We start from the raw sequence: 27378 nt of genomic DNA on the forward strand, positions 1-27378 counted from the left end.
AAAGAGACGAGATCCAAAATCATCAAGACGAAGAAAATCGGAGAGAGTGGTTGTCAAGTGTGGCGGACTGACAGAGCTTACAGGCATCATCCGGCTGACGTGACGTTTTGAATTTGTGTAGGGTAGAGCCAGGGTCCGGCATCGGGTACGCTTGAGGGCGCACCATGGAACAAGACATCCCGATGAGATTGGTTTGCCAAGAGACAACGCATCGGTACATCTTCTTACGCAGTCACGGCGGGCTCCGGAGCAACGACACCGGGACCACCGGGACCGCCGGCCGGAGTGGCAGTGGCGGGAGCAGCAGCGGCAGCCTGCTCCTTCTCCGGGAAGTGGCCACCGGCGACGGGTACGCGGCCGTACTGGGTAAAGGCAATGTTGAGGCCGCTGTAGTCCCAGTTGCGGGACAGGACGAGCGTGCCAAAGGCCAGGACGGGCAGCAGCAGCGCGTCGAGGATGCCGTACCAGATGAAGCTCGGCGTCACGCCGATGCGGTTGCCGCCGTCGCTGAGGCCGTAGGCAAGCGGATACAGCAGCCACAGCAGGTTGAGCCAGCCCGACAGAAGGTTGAAGTCGCGGGCGACGCCGACGCGCACGGCCGAGCGGCGGCCGTCGAGCAGCCACTGGCTGACGGCGAGCAGGATCCAGGCAAAGGTGCCAAAGGCATAGAAGCCCCACTTGTAGTTGGAGGTCGTGAAGGCGCCGACCAGGTAGGAAATGACCCAGATCCAGCTGAGGAAGATCTGGTAGACAATGGTGGCCCAGGGGAGGCCGGACACGAGGCCCAGCGACAGGATGGCGGCGGGGAAGGCCACGACCCAGTTGATGTAATGGGCAAAGAAGACCTGGCGGGAGAGGCCACGGCTCTCCTGGTTGATCGTCCGGACGACCACGAAACCCAGGTCGGAGGCCATGGCGAAGTAGGTGACGACACCGACGAACAGGCCGATGCTGTAGACGTAGTGGAACACGCGCTCACCGGCGCGAGCCGCAAACGACAGGGCGAAGACGGCGAGGAACGACGCCAGGTAGACGGCAAAGACGGCCCACAGCCAGTCGGACCCGTGCACCGAGAGGTGCTCGTCGCCGGCGGGCGGATTGTTGTTCAGCGCATCGTTGGAGCGGAGCTGGATGACGGCCATTGTGGCGGGGTGTGTGGTGCAATGAGCAGGGAGTAGCGTGAAGTGAGCAGTGGACAGTGAGCAGTGCGCTTGAGTGCTATCAGTATGATGTGATGGTGATAGTTTTATATTGAAGGAGATGTTGTGGATGGTTGGGCACAGTTAGACCCAAGTGGTGAGGCAGGACAGCAGAGATGCGCGTGCGGATGGTGGTGAGACAAGAGGAGAGAACGAATACGTACCATCACCAGCTCGCCCGGGGAGACACAATGAGGTTCTTATAGAGAACGGGCCGGGCAGAGGAAACAAAGAAGAAACAAAAGGAGGGGGGCGTCCAAGTCGAAGATAGTTGTTGGTGCACCTGCCGTGTAGGTGTGTGGCATCAGTCACTTCGAGGGCAGGAGCGCGCGAGCGAAGGAGCGAGTGAGCGACTTAGGAGGGCATGTGTCGGGAAGGCGCGATGGGGGACAACATGAGGCGCCACGAAAGGGAAAGAGCTGCAGACAGGCGAATCGTAAAACATAAAAAAAAATCATCACATCATAAAATCATAACCCGAGGCAGGCCGAGTGGCCGAAGCCGCACCCAGACCATTTGTTTTGTTGCTCATCGGCTTTTGCCCTCCTCTCCCAAATACAACACATCAGACATCCCGCCGCCTCCGAGACGTCCGCTGATTGACGACTCACAGGACAACAACAGACGATCATCGTCTCTCCCTGGCCAGCCCATCCAATGCCATCAAGCTCGGAGTGCGTGCTCTTTCCTACGGATGCTTGTCAATTTGTTCATACATCGTCCCAGTTGCCTTCAAATCACGCGATGTCAGGACGAGGTCCGTGTGTACATTCCCAGATTCCCTATTGTTCTTCGTCCTCTCGGCCTTGGAAAGGCTACAGACGACGACACGGGAGGGGGGCTGATTAATTGGAGTCCCGTCCAGAGAGGCGACAATGGCGTCAATTGAATAATGGGAATTGAAATGACACTCGAGCCAAATAGAAAAAATAAATAAATAAATAGGTAAAGACGGTCCTAGGTCGGGGTCCAAAACGGGAGACCCGCATAAGGCTACAGTGGGCTTGTTAGAAACCCGAGGATCCACAAGAGCTTTTCCTGTCTGTCCTGTTTGTTTCTTCTTGTCGTCTCCGGTCCTCGTCACACCACCCGGACCCCTCCTCTCCACAAATCCATCACGAGATGTGACATCACTGTGGACTAGGCGCAACCGAGCATTGTGCGTTCTGAATGGGCCCCTTGTTTCTTCTCATGTCTTGCAGGTTGAACGCCAGAACGGTTGGCAGTTGATGCACAGGGATGAACAGTAAGCTGTACGGCACGACCAACAGACGGGCTCCAACGGCCATGGAGCCGGTGGTTTCTCTCTACCTTCCCACTACCGAGTGTACACGTGGTTGTCATACAACAGAGCAATAAAACGCAGGACTGTCCAGTCTTCAGAGTAGTCTGTCTTTTGATTGTGATTTTTTTTTATTTGTGATGCATGGTGCGATGGGTGGTGTGAAGTATAGTCTCTTGAATGTCGTCAAGTCCGAGTCCACTCTTGAGCAAGACCCAAGCAAGCCCCGTCTTAGTGGCACCATATGTGATATGTGAGCGATCGACAGCCCTGGCTTGGCATTTGCAGATGGCGCATACGATGTAAAACGATTATTAGCGGAGACGGACAGGGCCACGGCTCCTCTGGCATTTGCCGTGCTGTGGTTGCATTGCAAAGATGCTTGTGTCATCCAATTCGACGATCGGCTTGTCTGCATGGAAAGGATGGGTGGTGGAGGGTGCTTGTGACCGTTTGCGTTTTTTGTGGCCTCTTGGTCGGCTTACTTTTCATATCCCGCTTTCCCAGTTGTTTTCTTCTTGTTTTCTTATGTTCTTGCCTCTATTTCACGCGTTCTGCCGTAGATCGGTGCCAGAGGCCTGCAGGACAAGAGCAAACGATCCCTCCGGAACGGCCGGAATCGCAGGCCATTTGGACCTCGCCGTCGTCAGGCGTTGGTTGACAAAGTTTGCGAGTCTGCAATGCGAACAGCGAACAATACCGGGATGGCTGTTCAGGGATTCCATGGCTGATGATGGCCGTCTTCTCCCTCTGTCGCCCGTTTCTTCTACTTTCTATCGCTGACATGCGGTTCCGTCACTTGCCGTCCCTTCGTTCTTTCCCTTCCTCGCATCTCTTGTGTGGAATCCCCTAGGTCCCCTACACCTCTGCCGGCGGCCCCACACCACCACCGGTAGACCTTGGGAAGCGCGAGAAGGAGCGCGAGCTGGGTGGACCCACTTTGCGCATATACGTACTTTGCCTCGACAAACCGTTTCGTTTTTCCTTTTCGAGTTATGAATCCTCGGAACCAACCGCGTCCTCGAAAGTACGAAGGGATGTGATCAGACGACAATGAAAGTGCTATAGGATCGACAAGCTGGACTTTGTTTATTCGGAGGGTGGACGGAACAAAAGAGAAAAATAAGGATAAGACGAAAAAGAGGAAAAGAGGAAACGAGGAAAATGAAAGGTATTGAAACGAAACAAAGAACATACTGAGTCGTCCAACAGGATTCCAAAACTCCCAACAGAAAGTACAAGAAAGTCTCAACATGGAAACATGCGAAGCAACTGGTGTACAAACACAGAGCTCCAGTGAATGCAAATAAAGGAAAAGGTGCAACAGCTTGTTGCTGTGAGCTTTGATTGCTTTTCAAACCAGCTACGGAGTACTGGCCGATGTAGAGCTCCCGTTGTACCGATGTTACATTGTGAGTAATACAGAGTTCTGTTGAGGGTGACATGCATCGCAGGAGCTTGTAAGACGGACCACGAGAGCGAGGGAAAAGGGAGGGGAAGAGAGGTAAAAAAAGAAAAACAGGAAAAAAGACATTTCCAAATCACAAGAGAATCTGTAAAAGTTGTCCCCCTTCTCCGTGCCAGTGCCAACATTGTGTGCGTCCTCTCTGGAAGCCCACTGGTGTCTTGTGTGGCGTGATTCACATGATTGCAAGAAGCCCAACTCCGTACGCCTCCCGCCACTTCCGAGCAGAAAAAGACGTCACTTGATCAAGTATACGCGCCGAGTCACTCATTTTCGTTTCTGTACCCTCCTCTTTGCATCTCCACGATACAATGCAGGGTAGCAAATAATATCAACCGTAGGAACATGCACGCTTTGATTGAATCATCTTTTTTTTTTTTACATCATAGCGCCTTCCGCCCTAGTAGCAATATGGCACGCAGAGAACACTCCAAAGAATGTACACAGTATACAAGAAACGCCCTATAAACGACCTTTTTCTTTTTTTACAAAAGGCGTCTTCTCAGCTTTGACGATCAGCTTGGCGGGTTCATGGACGGGCCACTCGGAACTGCCATAATGCGATATCAAGAGCACGTCGCCTGGTGTGCACACAAACATGTGGTCCTATCCAAAAAGCGTAAAAGCCTAAAAGCCTAAAAGTGGCCTCTTAGTGGTTGGAAACGACGCAATCGAAGCACATGGGATAGCCGTGTCCTGGTGCCCTACACGGTCATTGGCGCCATTTGGTGCACGGCCATCTTAGCCTGCTCCCGCACGTCGAGCTCCGGGTCCTCAAACTGCATCGCCTCCAGCTGCGCCAGCAGGCCGAGTCGCTTAATCTCGAGGGTGCGCACGTTTGCCAGATGCGTGTCGGCCTGGTCGTCACGCCAGGTCAGGTTGGTCACGAGGTGGCACAGCGCCACGCGCACGCCCTTGTTCCGGTTCAGAAACTGGCCGACGAGCGCCTTGAGCAGCTCCGTCTGCGCAATCACCACTTGCCGGTGCCGCGGCACGCTGGCGGATATGTGCACAAGGATGAACACGACCGCCTCGACAATCTTGGCCCGCGGCTGTTGAACGCGGGCGCCGGTGCCGGTGCCGGCAGCCGATTCGGACGGTGGAGAGCCGGGCGCAGCAGCACCTGCGGCTGCCGCAGAGGAAGCGCCATTGCCTGAGCCACTGGAAAGGGTGGCGCTGCCGGCCGTCGGACGCCGTCGTGTGGCGGACAGTCGGGACGAGGTCGCCGGGCGCACCCGCGGCCGGACCTTGGATAGCAGAATTTGGAACAGCCGGTCCTGGCCAATCTCGCTAAACAGGTAGTCAATCATCTCCGAGGCCTCGCTAATGGCGTCGCGCGGCGCGGCCGAGGCCGGTTGGCCCAGTCGCAGCGACGACCCTGGACCGGCGCCGGTGCCGCCGTTCGAGAAGGACCCAGGCCCAATCAGGTTGCGGATAAAGTTGAGTCCCTGCTCCTGAATCACCACGTCGTCGTTTTGGCTCTTCCGCAAAGCAGCCAGCTCCATTTCCTGCAGCGCCGCGAGCTTGGCCTCGGCCTGCCGTAGGCGCCCGGTGCGGCTCCGCTCGTGGCTGGTCGTCGGGAACCGGGCCCGCAGGAACGAGGGCGAGCCTAGAATGGCATTGGCGGGTGGTTGGTGTTGGTTGGTTGTCGCAGTCGCAGTCGCCGTCCACGAGGAGTCGGTGTCGACGTCGGCGTCATCGCCACCGGCGTTGTTGCTCGCGCCCGCGCTGTCCTCGTGCTCGTCGCCGGTCTGGTCCATCTCAACGTCTTCGTCGTTGGCCGCGGTCGAAAACGACCACGACGGTGTTGCCACAGCGGCGGCCATGCCACCACTGGCCCGGTTGTAGCTGGTGTCGGCACGTCCCGAGAAAAACACAGACGACGGCGAAGTGTCCACCTCCGAGTCCGGGTCGATAAGCTGCATGAGCCACCCGGACCCCAGCTGCTCGAGACAGGCCTTCTTCACGCTCGGCTCCAGGCCATCCACAAAGTGCTTGAGCGCCCAGAGCGCGTTCAGTCGAAGTGGCGAGTGGAGCGAGTGGGTGTGTGTGCAGAGAATGTTCATGACACCGACTTCGGCGTAGCGCTGAATGTTTTGTGTTTTGGTTAGCAATGTGGGCTGGGGAGCGATGTACAGGTAGGACGTAGAGAGTGGAGAGAAAGGCAGGCACATACCTCGCGCATTGGACTGGTTTCTGTCAGGAGATTGCACATGACGCCTGTCACGGCAACCTGCACGTCAATGTCCGGATGCCGTAGCAGCCGGAAAATGGGCGCCGCCACGCCGGCGTCCTCCAGCGTCGTCCGCAGGATCGCAATCGACCGCGACAGCATGCGCACCAGATTGCACGCCGCAACCAGCACGCCAACGGGGTTGCGCCCGTACTCTGGGTCCAGGTTGTCGTCGTCGGCCGTTCCGCTGCTGTTCAGGTCCATGTCCTTGATTGACCGTGTCCGGTCCTTGTTGGCGCGGGGTTTGGATGGCGTCGCGTTCAGAGACGCCACAACGTAGACCATGACGTCCTGATCCACAAACGCCTTTTGATAGTCGTACTTGACCGCCACAAGCGCCGTCAGCGCCTTGAGGGTCGCCTCGCGGAGTCGTATCCGGTACGCGAGCTGGCTGCTCTGGCCCGCGGGGCCCAGCTTGCTCGACGCAACCTGCATGGCCCAGCCGTCTGGGTCATTGCCAGCAGCAGCTCCGCTGTCCTCTACAAAATGTGCGCCGCCGCCGCCGCCGTTGCCGCCATTGCCGCCAACACTGCTCTGGCTGCGAGTGCCTGCGACCGGCGTCCCTGTTCGGCTGGGATTGGCAGAGGCGGTCGGTGTCGGGTTCCACGGCCGCGGGTTGGACCTAGTAGACACGGGCTCGTAGGACTCTTTGAGGAGCCTTGCTAGGATCTTGATAGCATTGCCGTCGATGGCGGCCTTTTGGAGCACATCGCTGTTAGCGACAAGCCGCGCCAGGACCGTAAGGGTTGCTTCGGTGATCGCCTGGTGCTCCGTCTTGTTGCTGTCGTCATCGTCCACCCAGCCGCCCGACGAGAGGCCGCCGCCGCCGTTCCCGGACGTGCCGGTGGATGCAGAGTTGACCGCCTCGTCGAGCATCCGAAGCAGTAGGGGGACGACGAGCAGAGCCATGGCCGACTCGCGCGTCGCGCTGGCGAACCCGGCCTTGTACAGGGAGGTAAGGACCGACGCCGCCATCAGCCGCTCCAGGCCGGATGTGGAGCGCACCAGGCTGATCAGCCAGGGCACCATGGGGCTCTCCTGCTCGTCGCCGAAGCCCTCCAAAGCGCCGAGGCCCCCTTCTGGCACTGAACCCGGCGGGTGCCGGGAGCCGGCGCTGCGTTTAGCACCAGCGCTGCTGGTAGAAGACGTCTGGCGGGAGAATGTGGAGCCGAGGGGTGGAAACGGTGAGTTGTGGGAGGCGAGATGGTGGCCACGCGGCAGCTGCGAGGGAATGGCGGGGAGGAGGAAGTCGAGTGCGCCCAGCATCTGCTGGTCCGAGGTGCTCAGGCCGCCCATGCTGAGGGCCTTCCACGCAGCGTGGACGTCGTTGACGGGGCTGTCGAACGCGAGCTGCGGGAAAATGGCCAGAATCGGCGGCGCACACAGCAGCATGTACGCGCGGAGGCGCGAGTCGCCAACGATGGCAGCCACCGCATCGAGGACGGCGCTGATATCGAGACGGGGCGTGGCCGGCTCCGGGATTGCATCACGTAGGCCTTCCTTTTCGGCGGCGATCTCGGCGCCGGGGACTACCTGGCCTTTTGCCACGACGAAGCTGGCCACCTTGACGGCGAGCGCATCCAGGACGCCGGCCTTGGCCAGTGCCAATTGGTGGCGGGTCTCGCGGCAGAGCGGGCTGATCAGCGACACGGCTGCGTTGGTGATGGACTCGGTCCACCACGCACGAGGCGCCGCGACAATAATGTTGTAGAAGGCCTGGAGGTGGGGAGTAGCCAGGATGGTGTCGGCGAGGGAGCCGATGGTGACGGGCGACGGCGCCGACGCAGGGACACTGATAAGCCGCGCCGCCTTTGTTATGGTGACAAGGGACCGCAGGGCGGCGTAGACGAGGCGGGGGTGGGTGGTGGTGGGGTCGAAGCAGGAGAGTATGGCCGGAAGAGCGCCGGCGGCGTGGAGAGGTTCAAGGAAGGCGGCACCACCTGGTCGTGTTGTGTGTTGTCAGTACATGAACAGCTCGTTATTGACACAGCACAACAGAACATCACGGCATGCCGACAGGACCTACCGCTTGCAAAGATGCCCAGCAGCTCGAGCGCCTGGAGACGTGCCAGGACGTCTGCCGGGAGGTTGTCGGGCGGCGTGACGGAGGACGGTCGCCGACTGTGCGAGCTCCCTGACCGGGAGGCATCCTGGCCATCGCCCACAGCCCAATTCGCCGGCCGCTCCGGCAGGATGACTTTGACAATCGGCCGGAGCACGCCGAGTTCCACCCACTTCTCCTTTTTCATAACATGGCCGACGGTCTCGTTCTTCAGCGCCTGCAGGGCCTCGGTCTGTTCTGTGTAGGACCGAGCCGTCCGCAGGCTCTCGAGAATGGCAACATTCTGCGAGAGGAGCACCATCTCGACGGCGGTGCCTCTGGTGGGCCGGTCGAGTGGTATGCGTCGCCCTGCACCGGGCTGCCTATGTCGGATGCTTTGAAGCTGTCGCAGTAGTGTGGCGTTTGTCAGAAGGCGTCTTATGCGAGCTCCTGAGCGCCGTCCGGGCCGTCGATCCGCCTCAATGGACGCCTGCAAGGTTGAAGAATGGTCGAGCGTGCAGTATTGATGGTACTGGGGATGCTGGAGATGCGGGTGCTCGTATGGCTGTGTGCTGTAAAGAAGTGGTGGTCGCTGGATGTCGCCAAAAGGAATGAGCTGACGATGATGCTGCAAGAGCTGGTGGTTGTTCTCTGCTGAGCAGCACGTTCTTTTGGAGCCACGAAAGAATCAAATCATCGGTCAGGGGACTGCTTTCGACGCAAGAGGCGCTGATGGCGGCCGAGCGCTGTGACCGACGTTGATGGAAGTTGGTAGCCTTGACGATCGCGTGCAGTTGGTTGGTAGGACAGGGGCCCAGGCGCACCGGCTTTACGGAGTATTGCAGTGGAGACACCTCGTACTCCACAACTAGCACCAGCCACTTAATGGTGGCTTGAAAAAAATCACGTAATCAACGTGAAAAACGTGCTTGTCACGTGCAAAGTCCACAATGGCAATCTCGTTTTTACCAACGGAATTCTTCCAAAAATGCATTCAAGTCGATCCTTGTACGGCAAGGTACTTGCAGATAACACATATTGACCGCCGCTGTGGCCGTACCCGGAGCTGCTCTATGCGACTGTACCCAAGGAGTGGCCACGCCCCCAATCCGTGAACGTTCATTTGTCGGTTTCCTGGACCTTCTCATCGAGGACTCGGACACCCAGAATGCAATTGTCCGTTCTCTTTATGCTTTCATTTAGTTACCCTCGAGCCTCTGCCTTAAAACCAGAGATAGTTGTTAGTGCTGCTTTCTCCTGCTGCCGAGCATGACCATCAAAGCCATAGTTTTTGATTGGCACCGCTCCAGACCTCTCTAAGCGAGTGTAGCGAATAACCGAGTGTCACCATCGCAACGTGGAACGCATGCGGTCGGCATTTGGGAGAAATCTCTTGCGGGCAGCTGACCTGCTTCTGTTTCTTTTCGTCGTCGGTCGCTCAGGCACAAAATTGTGTATGGGCTGTGGAGTGCGACGGGTGCCTCTGCTTGTCGTATCCAATTCGCTGATGCTCCGTACTTGCTATGACCGTCATTTGGTCGCCGTGTTATTTGGACCAAAACTGCATATGAAATAAGATACAAGATACGGTTTGTTGCTTAACGGCAGGCCGGCTTTCGTTGCCCTTGCCCCGACTATCGTAAACGGCACTTCCCTGCGGGTCTGACCAGGCCACTAACACCTTGCACTGGGGGAGGGGTTCGGCTCGGTGAGGAAATAGAGTTAGGAACGTTCAACACGTAGGAGAACACGACGTATCAACCATTCTCCAAGACCCTTCTTGGCTGTGACGGCCAAGCTGGCCTCGACCATCGGGACATTCCAGGACATGATGATCGCGAGGCCATGTGCTCAGAAGTGGCGGCTCTGACCTGCAGGGGGAACATTCCAACATCTAGGGTTTGTTGTCGTTTATTTTGCCTTCTTTGTCTTTTCCTCCTTTGCTGCACACCCTCTTGTTCCTTTCATGCGAGGCAACGACCCGGCCGTCGGGCAGGCACAGTTAATTGGGCCCGGAGCGATGTCGCTGGTCGTCTGTCCAGAGGAGGCAACGGTCAACATCGCCCTTAGAAGCCCACTTTTTTAGCAGTCGTTTTGCTATGGAGCCTTGCATGGCGACAGGCGCCTTGCCATTTCCCATGCACTTGGCATTGGTGTGGATGCGGGCTGCACCTGCCGCTTACGCTCGACATTTACTTCTGGCGGCCCAGCCACCAGGAAGGTACGTACTTTTCTTACTTATCTCATCTCCATCCTCCATCCTAGCGGGTGCTTGTTCCGACGCAAAAGCAAAGAAACAACCGGAAACGGGAGCTTTTCCCAGGGGCGATTTCCCCGCCGTTACACCACGCCATATATCATCTTCCAGTGCACCATTTCTCGTTTCTTCTCAACCCTTTGTTGCCGTTGACCACTCGAAAAGATCGACCAACTTTCCGTCTGCTCATCATCATCACGTGGCGCTGCCTCGTTCTTTTCCGATCAACCGCCAGAAAAGAAAACGAACAGTGCCTGCGCCGCTTGTCTGCAGCACTCCTCGTCAGTAGCGCCGGCCAGGCCTATTTCTCCACTGACTAGCCGCGATTCCACCCTGCTAGGGGCGTTCTTTCCTGTCCTCGCTGCTCACTGTCGCCTTCCTCGCCAAATCTCTCCTCACCTCTTTCTTGCCCGCCCACAAAGGTCCGCGGACAAAGGCCGAATTTTCTGGGCGCCAGTGCTAGATAGGGAAAGAGTGAGACACTCGCCCTTTGCGACTGCTGCAAAACGCAACCAAGGCAAGAAGACCGGTGGCTAAGCCGAAAAAACCAAAAGCTCAAGAAAACTACGGAGCAGTCACTGCAGAAGGAGAAATCCAAAACAAGACATCGCTATCTGTCTAATCTCTCCCTCCTCTCCCACCCCCCCTCTCTTCCCAACAGACGAGGCCATGACCTTCCGCACGTCATGTTGACTCGATCGGCCAATGCGTCCCCCATCATACACGGCTTCCACTATGCGCCCTCGCACCCGTCACCCGGCCACTCATCTCCCCGGAACTCGGCCGTTGCAGCACCTACTGCCGCGGCCGCCTCTGCAGCCCGGCGGCCGTCTTCTTCGTCGTCGCCGCTCGTAAACGGCGCATCTGCGTCGTTGCTGGCAAACGCTGCCTCCTCCAACACCAGCCTCAGTGACCGCGCCAGCACCAGCGCTCCGTCATCACCTGCGCTCTCCCACGCACCGTCATTCGCGTTCTCCCACCCTCCGACGCCCCTGGCCGCTCCGCTCGCCAGACCTCATCACCGAGCTCCTCCGTTGTCGCGTTCACCGCCACGATATGTGGCTGTAGACGCCGCTACCCAGTACTCGCCCATGGAGCCCTTTGATTATAACACCACGCACCGCCATCAACAACCTCCGTCCTCCGTCCTCCATTCCTCTGCCATCGCCGCCGCCGCCGCCGCCGCTGCTGCTCCTCCTCCTCCTCCTCTTTCATCGCATGCTCTTGACCCGTCGTCATCCTCCTCACGGCCTCCTTCAAAACAGTCCACACCGCGTGAGATACCACGCATACCCGGACCGGTGCCCATGGAGCCTGGTATCGAGCAGGGCGTCGACCACGCCACCACCAGTGCGGCTGCGGTGACCAATGGCGCGCGTCATACGCACAATGGCCGGCCCGCCCCCGGCGCCCCGGCAACGGTGCAGCCGGTAACTGCATCGACCACTGTGCCTGCTCCCGTGTCGGGGCCAGCATCTGCCACCTCGTCCACGTCGGCATCCGTCCCACCATCCGTATCGAGCGACCATACAGCCGTTGCGTCGTCTGTGGCGGATCCGCCTAGCGCCTCGTCTTCTGCCCCGTCACAGCAGCCATACACAACCTCTCCTCAGAAACGCCGGAGCTCACCGGCTCCTCCGACCCGCACTGGTCGTCTCCCATCACTTTCCGTCGCCGGCAGCCCACCAACTGCTGCAAAACGGGCTCGACCTGAAGCCGCGCCAGTCAAAATGCTCCCGGAGCAGTACGACCAGTGTCCTGTCGAAGACATGGTTGTGTTAATTGCCAACATGCTTGGCGAGCTGATCGAGACGAACGATGCCTTGGCCCTCAAGTCGGGCCATCTCACACGCTTCCACTCCAGGTAGGAGCTTTCCCTTGTGTCTCTCTCCATCCGCGTCCACAAGATGGCGACTCTTCTAACACGCTCTTTCTCTGTAGGACGCCTCCTGGAATCTCCGTGCTGGACTACCTGCACCGCCTGGCAAAACATGCCACGCTGATCCCCCCTCTCCTTTTGTCCATGGTGTACTACATCGACCGTCTCTGTGCAATGTACCCAGACTTTACGATCAACACCCTGACCGTCCATCGTTTCCTTATAACAGCGGCGACAGTGGCTGCCAAGGGCCTTTCCGACTCGTTCTGGAACAACTCGACCTATGCGCGCGTGGGCGGTGTGCGGGTCGCCGAGCTGAAGATGCTGGAGCTCGAGTTCCTGTATCGTCTCGAGTGGAAGATTGTCCCCAATCCCGAAGTGCTCGCCGCCTACTATCGCCCGCTCGTCGAGCGCTGCCCCGGCTATGCGCTGCCGTCCGACCACACCCCCTCGCGACACGAGCACGAGATGATCGATGACGATGATGCCGCCGCCAACGACGAAAACGGCAACGGCAACGACGACCCGGCCACCGGCAGTGCCGCGCCACACTCGACTGGTCACTACAGACAGAGCAGCACCACGCTGATCGGCGAAGACCTTGTCGTCTCTGGACTGACAAGGCAAACGAGTCGGTAAATTTAGAAGAGTACGCAAAAAAGAGCCACATATTGAGCTCATTGCACCCTTCGCCGACGAAGGAATAAAGGGGGGGAGGATGGCCATATATGACCTCCCGCACCTCCTTTACCTCACGCTCCCCCCCTAATGCCGATTCACTGCCATCTTCCAAGATCACGGAGTGTGGCTAGAGGACAAACGACTCCATTGGATCATTAATACCATGAGCTGAGCATGACACTAGACTAGATGTTCCCACACGTTCCACCCGGACATTGTGGTGGGATCAGAACGTTCGCCAAACCACCGGTACGCAATGGTGCATAGTATACGGGATAATGCACTGCTCGACAAAGCAGTACAAAGTAGCGTCAAAGAACAAACGATTGATGTTAGAGCAGGTTTTGGATGGGAAGCTTTTGATATTTTCTTCTCACCGTTGCATTTCTTGCCAATTGTTTGCTCTGCTTTATACATTTATTTTCGGGTTTAGAGGCGTGGATTCATAAAAGAGCAGTATCAATATCAAAAATGTTAATTTATTCATTGATAAAAAGCGAGCAGTGCAACTGTTTAGTGAGAGCATTGACTCGTGTTGATGTAAGAACAAATGTACGACATAAGGTGTAATATAACGAACGACGAAGTTGCTGCTGTAGCTGATCGCAAGCACAGCATCTTATCGCGCCTATAACAGCCAAAAAGTGGCTTTTCAGCGGGCTGATACCCACTACATTGGCGTCAGCAGCCTTCCACCATGCTAAATGTCATGTGTCACTTTAGCGCCTAATTGGCAGCTTCACCCTTTTGCGCAATTGCACTCTTTCCGAGTCTCGACTGGCCTCCTCCTTTCTTCTGTCTGCGCAACCACCTTCTGCGACACGGCCATTCTGCATCGTCTCTTGACAAACACGGCATCGGAGACCGTCGAACGTCGATTCTCGTCTCTCCAGTTGCTGCACGCCCTGCCGCCCGCCGATCCCGTTCCCCGACGACCACCCATTCGAAATCATGAAGGTCACCTCCCTCCTGTCCTGCGTCCTCGCCGGCGGCGCCCTCTCCGGGTCTGCCTTTGCGGCCAGCGGCCTCCAGGACAGCGATCCCAACCACGTTCGCGCTGCGTCTGTCTACATCCATCCCGTCGGCGCCGCCGCTTCAAAATCGCACGCGCCCGCGCTGCTCGCCGAGATCCGCTATGACATCCATGACCCGTCCACAGCCGAGGTCGTGGCCTACGAGCCACCCGAGGACGGTGCCGATGCCGGTGCCGATGCCGGTGCCGACGCCCAGGACGACGCAGGACGCCTCTACCGCGTCGGGCTCTACGACCCCAAGACCAAGCAGTGGCTCGCCGGTACCTCCGTCGCGGCCGCCAGCAACTTTGCCAAGGGCTACAGCCCACATTTTGTCTTGACGGTTGCGGCCCCGGCCGAGCTTACCTCGCAGTCGTCGTCGTCGTCGTCATCGTCGTCGGCGTGGTCCTATCTCGGTGTCAGCGTGCGCGGCCTGGCCATTGATGCCGGCGCGACGCGCGACTTTGGCCCTCAGGCGACAGTGGTGGTGGCGGGCAAGGGCGCGACGCCTGTGCTGAACCGGCCCGTGGTGCTGAGCACCGAGGGCAAGAAGGCGGAGCCCGCGGAAGAGAAGACGTTTTTGCAAAAGTATGCAGCCTTTCTATTCTCCCCCACTCTTGTATTTTTAAAGCCTTTTTTTTCTTTTGTCCAGAAGCTAACCTGACGACAGATACTGGTGGGTCATTGGTACAGTCGTCGTGCTGGCCGTCACGTCCGGCGGCGGCGGCGAGGAGTCGAAATAAGCGACACTCGTATCTGCATGGAAGAGAAAAGGAATGGCGCCCGCCATGCTCTTATGGATTAACACGCTCTATTGCGGGCAGACATGGCCATTCAGAGGTGGCTGTCTAAGTAACCCGACGGTGTTTCTGCCCGGTCTTTCCTGTGGCCAGTTTGCTATCGTTTTCCGATCAACGAGAACGCGAGACAAAATTCACACTTTTGGACATTCACGAGGACGTTGCAGAAGGGGATGGCCGGAAGGGCACAACCCTTTTGGAGCAGGTACAAGAAGCACTCTTGGGGTGGCGTGCATATTTGATTTGTGTACAATTAGACCAGCGTTTTTTTGTTTATCTTCTTTAATTCGCACACTGTACGACGTACACACGCACTCTTATTACCGGCGGCAATGCGAACTACCCCCAAGCTCTTGTTTACCTGCTCTGTACGTGGTGCGAGAGTGAGGGCAGAGTGAGGATCCCAATGGCTGGTATGCATGTATCCGGTACGACATTATTCTTAAAAGCAATGTATGTGACTAATACGGATTAGCGTGGTGCACATCCTCCTGTGACCCTCTCCCCTGTCTCCAAACAGCGTATGCGCACGCAAGGGGCGCGGTTTCCCCGAGGACAGGCAGCCTGGCCGGCCCCACAAACAAAATTCACAGCTCCCCTCGGTTGCTCCATGTCGTCCCGCCTTGGTTGTAGTTTCCCTCTGGAATAAATAAATGCGACAAAGCTTCCTTCCCAAACAACACTAAGTGCACCTGCACTTTCCCTTTCACATCTCTCCACACCTCTTTTGTTGCCAATCCCACCATTGCAACTTCCTCTTCTCTCTCCGCTATCTCCTACAAAACAATTTGAGCCAGTCCAACCTTTGCTATTATTGACAATGGCGACCAACGGCAACGGCGTTCAGGACCCCACCAGTGGCGCAGGCGCCCAGGCGGTGACGGATCCCACAGACTTCAAGGGCAAGGGCAAGGCCCCTGCGGCCGAGGACGACGACATGAAGGACGTCCACGACGACGACGAGGACGAGGATGATGACGAGGATGACGATGAGGAGGAGGAGGAGGCTGCTGACGTATGTTTCTTGCGTTTTCCCCTCCGATCGATTCGCACTGTCTCGTACGCTGCTGGACTATGCTAACCTTTTTCCTTACTACTTTAGGTCGACGACGAAGGTGAGAACCCGGTGATACTTCCTTGATTTTTTGTTGTTGTTGTAGACTATTTCCACCGGAAAAGACGGAGCTAACAGCAGTGATTCTGATCAGACGACGAGGACGCAAACCAGGTCATCGACCTTGACAACGTGATCGGCCGCCGCACGCGCGGTGTGGTCATTGACTACGCCAAGGCTGCAGCAGAGAACCCGGTCGAGGAGGACGAGGACGAAGAGGACGACGGCGACTTTGAGGAGCCGGACGACATGGACGAGGACTAAGCGGCGCCCGAAGAAGCGACAGCTTGGTCCGTAACCTCTGGGCCATATTCACGACAGCAAGAAGGATAACGAAGCATGATACGAAACGTGCAAGGGAACGCCAAAGGGAGGCGAATGGACAAGGGGCGATCGACCAGTATGCTGGACCTCGGGACGAGGGCCACCAGCTCTCACAACTGGAATACACATCTGCAAAAAAAAGGACAGCCATATACATTTATTTACATACAGGAAAACATGGGCGGTGAGGGAGTTCTGGCATCGTGGACAGGTAGCCCAACGACCAATACACTGATATGTTCGTCGGTGAACACCTATTACAGTTGCTTCTGGGTCCCCGTAGCTTGTTTTCGATCCTATGCTGGTACGCTGTGCGACTGGTTTGTTGACTTTTGTGGATGATTGTTGTGCGCCAGGGGCACGTGCGTCAACGGACAAAGCCATTGTGGCTGCTACGGCAGTGCAGCCCCAGCTCCGACAATATCGAGCTCTGCGTGGTTGTCTTGTATTGCTCTTTCTTGTAATAACCCCGTGTTTTGTAGAGCGCGAGGCGCCTGCCAGGCTGTTGTCACTATTGTAGATTATATTTAGGCCTTCAAAAGAACATCCGACATTCGCGGCCCCTTTTTCTGAGCTGCACGCATGTCTTTTGCGAGAAAAATGCAAAACAAATACATAGCATCTCGGCCGAGAAAGATGGATCTGACCGGTGTCTGCGGTGAATGCAGGGGTGATAGTTGCGGAGGCACCGGGTTGTTGAAGCTCAAAACCTTCAATTCTAAGTCGTAATGGCTTCGCAATGACCGATTTAGTGGCTTGGAAAGATTTTGTAAATGACCCTAATCGAATTCTTGGAGGCTCAAAAGGCAGTATAAGAATAACTGGATAGACCTGAGTAATTGCTTAAATTGCTCCTGTTCAGGGGGGAAGGCCCTACAACCCACGCCTAATGTTAGAGCACTAACAAAAAGAGCCACAGGCAGATAACGCCACCTATGGAGTCACTTGTTCCGGTGCAGATCCTCCCCACCACAGCTGTCGGTCATTGGTGACGCCTTCCGTTTTCTCCAAATTACACTCCTTCCTGGCGAACCATTACCGCCACTGAAGTACCTGGTACTAACGAGCGGCAGGTGCAACTGACCCATCCTTCCTTTTGACGACACCTGTCAACCCCCTTTACAGATCTAGATCGCTTTTGCCTCTTCTCCTTTTTCATTCTTTTCCTTTCGCTCTTCTACCTGTTCTCTCCAACAAAAACCACCTCCCACACACTTACAGCCGCCAAGATGGCATCATCTAGGTAAGCATCTTATTCTTGTGCTCGTCTTCCAGAGTCACCAGCCCTGAGGTGTAGCGGCAACCAGCGGCAGAGAGAAGCGCCAAGCTTGGCAAGGAAAATGGCAGAAGAAACACCATTCCCGCGACGTCGCCAACAACAATGAGCCACCGTGGCCGCTTTCGGACTCGACGATAACCGGGTACGCCGCGACGCGATGCGAAGCATCACATTCCTACGATTTTACAAATACCTGGCCCTACAAAGACCACAGTTGTGCCGCTGTTGGATCTATTCGGATCGACAGAATTATTTTGCGACACCGACAATGCGACACGCGACACCTGCAGCGACGTCACTGTCGTCCCAACCCTTCGATCTTTGCCCTCGACGCCCATCGGTGATGAACTTTACAACCCAGTAATGTGCGACGAGGTTGCGTATCGAATATACACCACGCCACTCCCAATACCGAACACACCGCAACCTTTTGTGCCGCTTCTACTTCCGCCTCGACCGTCTCACTGATGTGTTGAAGACCTGGTCGCTTGCTCTTACTCGCACTCTCTTTGCTGTCCCTGCTAACATCTGCCCTCCTCCAGGTTTGGCAGCTCAAATTTACACCAGCGCGACCCGCGCAGTGCCCTCTTTGAGGGTTACACGGGCCCCGGTGCCGACGCCAGCGCCAACCGACGCAACATGAACGCAAGCCCGAGTCGTTTTGGCACACCAGGAAGCAGCCCTTCCGGCTATGGCTATGGCTATCCGGGTGGCAATGGCAACGGCAATGGCCTGGCACCGCAAAACGGCGGCTACCGGTCGGCAACACCAAATAAGCGAGGCCAGTACAGCGATGCCGTACTGAACGAGCTTGAAAGCCAAAACGACTCACAAATCGAGGGGATCCTTGGCAAGGTTCGCGTATTAAAAGATGTACGTTGACACTGCGTATGGTCCTCGTCTACCGCGGGAACGGGTTTGCTGACATAGGACTAGATGACCGTCGCCATTGGGGAAGAGATTCGCGAATCGTCGGCACTCGCCGAGAAGATGAACGACACATTCGATGCAACACGCGTGCGCCTGCGCGGAACGATGAACCGCATGCTAGTAATGGCTGAGCGCACCGGTATTAGCTGGCGCATTTGGCTTGGCTTTTTTTTCTTCGTTGGCCTTCTGTTCACCTATGTGTGGCTGTTCTAAGAGGGAGTCTATTCCTTATCACGACGACAAAAACTTATATCGCCACGCTACCGTCAAACAACACAAGACGGAAACGAGGAAAACGACGCAGGGATTGAGAGTGGCATCTTCGGGAGAGGGCGAGGTGAAAAATGTTGCTTTTTCTATTGGAATCTTTCCTGCATTAGAAACGGCGTTTACTTGTTTTTTTTTATTTCATTTTTGTTTTATCTGGAACAGCAAAGGGAACGGGATATATGGCTTTGTTCTCGCCTTCACCTTGCTTTTTAAATGTATATGGGCTGGGTCCTGGAGACGCTTGTTCTGAATTTCAAGCTTGGTCTATCGGTTTACTGTATCCCTTATTGTGATCGCCTGGGATATACATCGTACTGTGCTAAAAAACTTCGCTTCTATTTTGATGCAGACGCAACAGTTTCGGTCAAGACTCGGGCTATCCATGAAATGCTGTATTGCTCTTGCTAGTTTTATTTTGTAACCATGTCGAAGAAGTGAAGACTCCTGGGTATTCCATAATGCCTTGATGATGCTCGTATAAAATAGAATTAAAACAAAAAAATAAGCACCCACGCACGCCCTGCCATCGCTGTACCAATTACAGGCGCCGTACTTGTGGACTGCTTCCAAAGGTACTGCTGCCATCCTGCGACAGGAGACTGCTAATATCCATGCTGTTGCGGTCGCTTCGCGTCAGGCTACCGCGGTACTGCTGACGGTGGCGGTTGCCGCTCGCAGTGACGCCAGATATATGGCCGTGCCCCATGCCGCCCATGCCAACACCGCTCGATCTAGGAGCGGCCATGCTGCTGCTGCCGGACGCGGCGCCAGCCAGCGCCAAGAAACTTTGGTGCGGCAGGTGGCCGTCGCCATGGTCATCGTCGCCACCGCCAACCACACTGCTACTGAGCTCGGCTTCGGTGTCGGTGTGCTCGTATCCGCCGTCACCAAAGGCGCTGAGGTCCATGGCACCATTGTCGTCGCCATCAAGATCCGCATCCACGTCCATCTCGAGGCCACTGACCCCCCCGTCGTCGCCGTCCTGCTCAAACCCGGCGTCGTTGTCCTGGTGGATGTGATCGTCGATGAAGCTGCTGCTGTTGGCATGGCCGCGCGCAATGTTGTTGTTGTTGTTATTGTCCTCCGTGCGCAGGTGGCGGCGGCGCTGTCGCTGCTGTTGCGGTTGTCGGTGGTGCGACGCGGCAGCACCAGGGCTGCTCATTTCGCGCACCAAGTCGTCCTCCTGCAGCATCTGTTCCTGGTCCTCCTCGTCCAGGTCGTCTTCATCGCCATACAAGCCCATGCCCATACTCAAACCGACTCCCGACAGCCGGGGATGGGCTCGCATGGCGCGCATTCGGTCTTCCGCAGCGCGCATTTGGCGCATTTCGCGGCGCTCAGCGGCTCGCGCCTGTGCCTGCGCATGCTGTTCCTCGAGCGAACGTACAGGTGTATCGGCTGTCATAGCAGCGGCTGCCGGTGTAGACACGTAGACGCCCTGCCGCGCTTGCTGCTGACTGCTGCCGTGTGTGTAGTGCTGGGGCGGATCCGCCTCGGCGTCATCCTGACTCAGGTCGGCGATACCTGCACCAGCACCAGAACCTGCAGCTATGCTCTCGTTGCCATTGTCGTTTTCGACATGGATCCTTGGCCGCCCGCCGCCGTCGCCCTCGTCGTCCTCATCGTCTTCATCCTCTTCTTCATCGTCTTCGTCGCCAGAAGAGCTGGCGAACGGGTCGTCTCCATCATCGTTGTTTCCGAAGCTGAAGTCTTCCGCGTCGGCGTCGGGGACCTCGTTGTCTAGATCCAGCTCGCCATCCTCATCCATCATATCCGCCTCCATGGAAGCGACAGCAGCCGCGGCATCGTCCCCGTCGACACCCATGAGCTCCGTCATCCCAGCAGGGTCGCCTGTGAGATCGCCACCTTCACCCGCCCCGCCGTCCTCCAGTGCGGTGCCGTCTCCACCATCCAGAGCGGCTGCTTCCGCCTGTGCGAGCTGCTGCGCCAATTCTTCTCGCCGCTCGGCCTCGGCCTGCTCCTCTTGCTCGCGGCACTCCTCGCGGATCTGGAAGAGTGTCTTGGCCACGCCAGGCGGCTTGAGCCACGTGGAGCCAAAGTTGGCAATGTGTTGTTTCCGGCGATCCTGATACGTCTTTTCGGCTTCGAGGCGGGGGAGTGAGTTGCGGTCATACACAATGTAGCGGTTGCTGATCTGATGACGGGGATAGGCGTTCTGGCCAGGGTTGTAGGGACCGCCTTGCTGCTGCTGCTGTTGCTGTTGGTGGTGGTGATGCTGGTTTAGGTGGTGGTTGAGGTGGCCGCCCCGACGCCCCGGCGCGACAGACAACCCCGGATCTCCACCGCCGAGGTAAGCATCGTCAGTTCCATAGTATGACGTGCTGTGGCCGTTGCTGGAGAGAAGGGCCTGCACGGGAAACAGAAGTCAGCAAAGCCGTCGATTGTGCACCACCTTCGATATATGCGTCCGCGTAGACTTACATTGTACGCCGAAAAGTCGAGGACAAAGGAGCCCATGTTCGCAACGACCAGCTTGGGCGGGATGCGGACTCCCTGGCGCCGGGGATGATCAATTCGTCTTCCTTTTGGTCGTGGTCCTTGTCCGTGGCCAGTTTTGCGCAGCCTCGTGCGAGCGGGAAACTAGGCTAGGTGCAAAGAGAAAATCGCGACTCTTGTGTTCATTGGGCCTGGGTCCATGGCACGTACGTGATGCAGAGAAAACTGACAGGATGACGTCGTCGAGGGGTTCGCCCAAATACGCGTTTTCGTGATGCCAGGACCCAACGGCGATTGTTCGTTGTTGGATGCCCAGCGCGTTTTAGTTCGCCTGTTTTGCTCACCGCCCGCCAGGGCAACACCGAACAGCAGGAAGGACCAGGCCCAGGGGCGCCACTTCCCTCTGGCACTTCAACTCACCTAACCCCCGCAAGTGGTCCGTGCACAGAGACAAGCCGCGCGTTTAGCGCTAAACCTGCCAGGTAGAGGCAGGCAGAGCTTACAGAGCTGATTGGCCAGACCTGCGAGCAACATAGGAGCCTGTGAGACAGGGACCAAGGACCCCCGAAGCTGCCTGAAGAGTGCTGGAGTGCTCCTAGTTAACTCCACAGATGGTTTTCCATTGTTGTATCGTCTCGTCAGCCCTGAAAATCGAGTACCATCTGTCGTTATCTCCCCTCTTTTGAGCGGCTTGAACCGTGTGCAATGTCTATTGTCTTTTGCATTTGCGTCTTGGAAGAGCAAAATATAATTGCGGGTACAAGGCACGGGAACGATCGGTGACCATTTCATGCACCGAGAATTGCCAACAGAACAGGAGAACTTGGTCTTCAAGGAGACATCACCATGCAAGAGATCGTATTATGACTGGGCTGTCTTTGGGAGCAACATCTCGGGCTTCCAAATGGCCTCGGTAATTGGCCCCATGCTTCCAGTGCTGTATTGCACTGCATGAAAGAGGCAAGACAAAATAAATGCACGTTGATGATTGTCTCCTGTTTGTGAGATATTTCGTGTGCCAGAGGCTTGCTTTGGATATGGATGTCCGCCGTACTCTTTGTGGCTGTCTTTTTCTTTTATGTATCTCAATTTCATTTTCGTCGGTCCTCCGTTTGCTCCTCTGGCAAATCAAAACGAGGACGGGGTTCGGGCTTCTTGAGCGATTTTCATTTTGTATCTTACGGAGTATGTGACACTTTTGTTATTCGGGACTCATCATCCAGCATTCATCGTAATACGGTTAGTGTTGTTTCTTTCAACTCCGCCGGGCACCGGGGACCGAAAGACGACTGCACCCTCTGTCGATTTGAAATTGGCTGGCCGCGGTAGGCGTTCATATTCTCGTGGGCTGAGCCCTGTCGCTTTCTTCCCCATCTTCCCCTTCTTTTGCTCGTCTTTTAAAGATGTTTCGGGGGTTCGGTAAGCAGCGAAACGGGGCAGGTGAATTTTCGTGAGGTAATAGCGAGGTTGCTTTGGTAGTATTTACTTCCCCTGAACGTGGAATGAACCATTCGACAGTCAACACATATTTTGCCATGAAGTTCGTCCTGGTGTGCGCTGTGGCCCTTTTCCGTAGTTACTCCGCAATGGTTCGTTTCCAGGCCCCATCTTGAAACAACTGAGTAGGAGTTGACCTGTCATTTTCAGAAATATAGAGGCGGTCCTGGTCCGCTAATCCGTTTTCCTCTAAGGAGACACGGTTATGTGGCCTGGGACCGCACCTGTTTGCGGCGTAACCTTACATCCGGGGAAAGTAGGAAGACACCGACAGCCTGTGCTCGGTCATACAGTTTCTTCACGTCTAGGGGCATTTACTCAGTATTACAGGGCGGTCGAGAAGTACCAATAGTGACGCAGCTAACGAATGGGACAAAGACACGCAGAATGCTAAACCTCTTCTGTTGATGTTGTTTGTCTCACAACATGGTTCTGGCCTGACATTAGGGCTTCGAAGGGGACATATTTCAACATACACGGCCGTGTCAGTTTTATATTATTCCTTTGCGTGTGGGTTGAAAAATGTGAGTGGTTCTAGTTTCTTGCCTTGAAAGCTAGGGAATGTAGGAGGAACAAGATGAGAAGAATAATGAATAAAAAACAGAGGCTGTCATTTTTTTGTTGCCGATTTCGGCCAATTTCTTTTCTTAGTGTAAACATATGTGGCGCGCCATCGCCGCTGCGGAATCCCCACTCTGCAGCGTAAAAAAGAGAAAGGGACGACAACAGTGTTGTTGCGGATGATTCCGGAAGAGGCTTGCAGCTACTGGACAATGGACAACACAATTGAACCTGCGTAAACGAAGACCCTGCCTTTTCGTCTAAACTCCCCTACGAGACACATGCTGAACGCCGATTGTTGCCTAACGACGCAGGATGTTTTCGATTAGCATTTTCAATGTGTCCATCCTTAGGTCTTGTCACTCATTAGCTCGCACAAAACATTGTGCGTAAAACGTTCGCGTAGCAAAATTGCCTGTTCAAAACCTGCCCGACGGCGTACGTCCAACTGCGCATGGCGCCGTCCGCCCGCCCGCCAGCTCCCGTTCCATGCTTTTCGCCTGCCGTTCCTGCCTGTATTTGTTGGACATGGCCGTCCTACAAGTGCACTGGAAGGCCCGTTCCTTCCCACCTGCCTTTGAACAGGCTCTGGCTTGTGAGAACGGCGTCTCTTTACCCCAAATCTCCTATTGTATTGTATTTTGCGCACCCGATTGGTAACGTGTCCCGTCTCCCTCACCTCGAGGGTGTACACGGGCTGACTGTGGGACAGCTGCATGCAGAGGCCATCACGAGTTTCCTTGCCATTCTCAGCCTGCGGTGAGGGTCTCGTCGACCACATTCGGCCACGGAAGTGATACATCGTATGCAACCCCCACACAAACACATGCCTGGCGGAGCAGTGACTGCATGCATGGGAGATTCTGAACTGCGCAATGAACTGCAATATGTAGTAGGGGGTCGGTGGTGGCTGCTCAAATGCAATGCAGGCGAGATCAGTGTCGCTCCTTCCCTGCTGGCATTTCCGAGGGAAGGAAGGTCCGAGTGGTGGTCCATTGTTTTGCGAAGAGTGTGCCTTTTTTGCAGTAGTGGGGACAAACATGCAGGGAGCGACGTACGACAGTCCTGAGTATGGCCAACAATCAACATCCTCGGTCGTATTTTATTTTTCTGTTTAGTGCTGCCGTCCAGTGTCATCGCAAAACGACAGGATACAGCCAGGTATTTACTGGCCGTTAGCCCGCCCCTCCTCTTCCTACCCCGAGGCACCAAATCGTCTGTGCGTCGGGACAGATCTGCAATAGGGCGCTACAGAAGTGTGGCCTGCCAACCCCTGCCATGGGATTAGTTGACAAGTCGAAAATCGAACAAAAAACTTGAGGCCAAGAAGTCCTGTCGGCACCGTCGTGAACCTGCTTTTCGTAAACTCGGCGCTTTTTGGCTCCCCATTAAGATGACTTTAGTGGGTTCCTGCCTGCAGCAGAGCGCCCAGTGGGCTCAAAGGACGCTGTAACCCCCACATAGCTCGCTGTCATTCTCGCTCTCTTTTTGCGCAAAAGGTACCTACAGCGGATGGGCCTGGCCCGTAGCTCTTTTTCTTCCATCTGTCCCTTATGCACCCCCCCTCCTTTCCTACTCAGTAGCTTATCTTCCAGTTGGCGGCGCTGTTTGTAGATGGCGCGGCACCAGAGGAAAGCCGATGCACCCCCCTCCCCCCATTTCCTTGGCTCGAGATAAGAAAGAAGGCTGCATGGCTCCCCAAATTCTTGTCGCTGATTGGCTGATTCTTGCAATTTTCTGTTGATGATTCTTTTAACAATCGACAACTGACGTATCAACGTGCAGCAGACGACGGTGGTTTGTGAGACGAGACGAGGCCCTAAGCTCACTGACCACCAATACCGCCCTATTTTCTCATACCCTGCTCCTCGCCTCGCCTCTCACTTCTTTTGCTACCCTTTGCATTTGTTCCAACCAACCCCAACGTTCCACTGCAGCACCGCTGCACGAAACTCAGAATCTGGTTGTGTCATTGGTCAGCCTCCTTTCCCGTTGTCGACAGTATTGGGCGATGAAAACTAGGGTTCTTTTGTCGGGTATGTGGTTGGTCGAGGCTGTCAGCAAAGTGGTACGACAGGCTAGACAAAAGAAAAAGGTCGAGTTTGGGGACCCACGTTGGAGCAAAAATGGCGGCTCTTTCATGAGATTCATGTCGCATGTCTCACACCGACGCCCGAGGAACCAGAGGACACACATTGCACGCACTACCGGAATTAAGACCTGTCGACGAACCTCTGGCACTTGTTTTGTCGTTACCGTCTCCCAGGCCCGACGGGAAGACGGAGAAATGTCTCAAAAATGTGACTTGGGTAGCGCCTTGTCCCCTAGCACAGAAACATACTCGGTAGCGTTGTGCTTACGCCGAGAGAACTTGGAAGAGTTGAAAGTGGAACAGAGCCTGCCGCCGGCCACCAACCAATGCTGATTTCGTCCCGCTGTCCAGTCCAGTCGCCGTGCTGCCGTAACCACGCAAATTCCCTAAAATCCGCGCCGACAACTACGTGGCTTCAGTCTCGCAGGTGAAATACGCGAGAGTAGCGTTGAAAGACTATCTCTTCTTTGGCCCACAGTTTACTTTCGGACGTACTCGTCTCGTTTTCGTCTCTGTTTCGTCCATCTCATTGCTAAGATACCAGCACTAAAAAAACGGAGTAGAGAGATGGTCCGCGGAGGCTGGCTCCTGGCGACCGAGTAAATTCATGCAAGAGAGGCGACATCGGCAGCCTTTTTTTTCGCTTGCCTTTGAAAAGCAGCAAGGGTGATTGGTTGGCAATACTTTATGGAAAACAAACAAGGCGTCGGGATCCAAGGCCAAAAAAGCCCTTCTGGCATTTTGTCGCCCCCCAAACTTGCTCCTCTGTTGAAAAAGAGAAGAATTTCCTTTTTGGGAGGTCTGTGTTGGTGGCAGCGAATAGAACGCTGCGGTGTGCATGCAGCTCCCCTGCCGAGCCCTCATCTTTTTATTCCTGCCAGCCTGCGGCTGGGTCGTGCAGCTCTCTACAACACACATTCTCGAGACAACTCTCTATTTTGGTTCCCTCCCCTGTCAATTTCCCCAAACGGTGTGGGGTATTTTAGGTGTGCTGAAAGGGAGGGGCATGATGCAGAGAAGAAGAAGACCAAAAAAAAAATCTTAAGTAGGAGCTGCCATTTTCCTCTCTCGACCTCTTTTTAATTTGTTGTTTTTGTACGGCGGCCCTCACAATTTTAGGATTCCCTCCTGCTGACTAGTAATATGACACAAATATTAAGACAAGCATTTCTTGGCGGGATCGCAGACCCTCCGGCACATTTTGGCCTTTGTATGTCTTTGCTGATCTCTTGCCAATGTTCGGGCACAGCATACCAAGCCCTGTACGTGCGGTGTTCTCCTATGGTCTCACTCGAAGAGCCGGGCACGGTTACGTCCATCACCGTATTTTCGATCAATTACAAGCCGTACGTACGCGTGCCTAAGCAGCGAGTTGCCGCCAATGTCCCCTCTCCTGCACGTCGTGATGCGTGTTTATTTATGACATAACCCAGTGGTATTGGCCACACGCAAGGTTTAAGGCTTCGTTGCCTAGCCCATGCCCAGTATCCTTGCATTTTCTTATTCTGTTGACCTTTTTCCTCGTTGGGCGCTCAAGGTGCATGCATCTGTGCTCCATCAAGCCGCTGCATGGCGTCAGTATGGCCCAATCTAGCACGTCGCCCGCCCATCACTCCACAAAATACACCCCCTCGCGGGCTTTGATTCTCTCGTGTCCCTTGTTTCGTGTGCTCTGCCCCGTCCAGTTGAAGTAACCTGCCTGATCTGCTCCGCGGTCGGAAAAGGGCCCTTGCCTCTCACACAATTTCACTACCGTGGTAAGTTAACACTCAGCTGACCTCTGCACGACTGCCCAGACAACCTGTTACGGAAGAGATGAAGGCAATCACAACGATCACATGCCCACTCGTCTCTCCCTCTGTAGACATCACGCATTTGGGCGTTCGTCCGGCGTCTCTGCGGACCACTTGTTTCTGAAAAAAATGGCAAACTACTTCATACAATAGTGTCACTTGGGGCGCGCTGGTGTGTTTTATGAAATGCCCTGGCCGTTTTGGCACAGCC

General features: G+C 55.7%; 7 protein-coding genes across 7 annotated transcripts; 4 read left to right on the forward strand and 3 right to left on the reverse strand.

The window, feature by feature from the left end:
* Positions 1–224: 224 nt before the first annotated feature.
* On the reverse strand, positions 225–1142 carry SPSK_09636 (uncharacterized protein; the record flags this gene model as incomplete). Its single annotated transcript, XM_016736208.1, has 1 exon — positions 225–1142. The coding sequence occupies one exon, from the start codon at positions 1140–1142 to the stop codon at positions 225–227; it is 918 nt and encodes a 305-aa protein (XP_016588234.1).
* Positions 1143–4650: 3508 nt separating this feature from the next.
* On the reverse strand, positions 4651–8542 carry SPSK_08348 (armadillo repeat protein; the record flags this gene model as incomplete). Its single annotated transcript, XM_016734948.1, has 3 exons — positions 4651–6033; positions 6123–8119; positions 8206–8542. 3 exons carry the CDS (start codon positions 8540–8542, stop codon positions 4651–4653), a joined length of 3717 nt encoding a protein of 1238 aa, XP_016588235.1.
* A 2621-nt stretch (positions 8543–11163) lies between these two features.
* SPSK_08907 (Nuc-1 negative regulatory protein preg) lies at positions 11164–12995 on the forward strand (the record flags this gene model as incomplete). Its single annotated transcript, XM_016735493.1, has 2 exons — positions 11164–12341; positions 12419–12995. The coding sequence occupies 2 exons, from the start codon at positions 11164–11166 to the stop codon at positions 12993–12995; spliced, it is 1755 nt and encodes a 584-aa protein (XP_016588236.1).
* A 993-nt stretch (positions 12996–13988) lies between these two features.
* Positions 13989–14793, forward strand: SPSK_09718 (uncharacterized protein; the record flags this gene model as incomplete). The annotated part of the gene is made up of 2 exons (XM_016736289.1): positions 13989–14638; positions 14721–14793. 2 exons carry the CDS (start codon positions 13989–13991, stop codon positions 14791–14793), a joined length of 723 nt encoding a protein of 240 aa, XP_016588237.1.
* An 877-nt stretch (positions 14794–15670) lies between these two features.
* On the forward strand, positions 15671–16228 carry SPSK_09894 (uncharacterized protein; the record flags this gene model as incomplete). The annotated part of the gene is made up of 3 exons (XM_016736461.1): positions 15671–15865; positions 15953–15965; positions 16059–16228. The coding sequence occupies 3 exons, from the start codon at positions 15671–15673 to the stop codon at positions 16226–16228; spliced, it is 378 nt and encodes a 125-aa protein (XP_016588238.1).
* Positions 16229–17930: 1702 nt separating this feature from the next.
* Positions 17931–18710, forward strand: SPSK_09740 (blocked early in transport 1; the record flags this gene model as incomplete). Its single annotated transcript, XM_016736310.1, has 3 exons — positions 17931–17947; positions 18110–18440; positions 18504–18710. The coding sequence occupies 3 exons, from the start codon at positions 17931–17933 to the stop codon at positions 18708–18710; spliced, it is 555 nt and encodes a 184-aa protein (XP_016588239.1).
* A 595-nt stretch (positions 18711–19305) lies between these two features.
* Positions 19306–21245, reverse strand: SPSK_08834 (uncharacterized protein; the record flags this gene model as incomplete). Its single annotated transcript, XM_016735420.1, has 2 exons — positions 19306–21135; positions 21210–21245. The coding sequence occupies 2 exons, from the start codon at positions 21243–21245 to the stop codon at positions 19306–19308; spliced, it is 1866 nt and encodes a 621-aa protein (XP_016588240.1).
* Positions 21246–27378: the final 6133 nt, after the last annotated feature.

This window comes from Sporothrix schenckii (genome assembly GCF_000961545.1).
Source record: "Sporothrix schenckii 1099-18 chromosome Unknown Cont44, whole genome shotgun sequence".
Classification (NCBI taxonomy): domain Eukaryota; kingdom Fungi; phylum Ascomycota; class Sordariomycetes; order Ophiostomatales; family Ophiostomataceae; genus Sporothrix; species Sporothrix schenckii.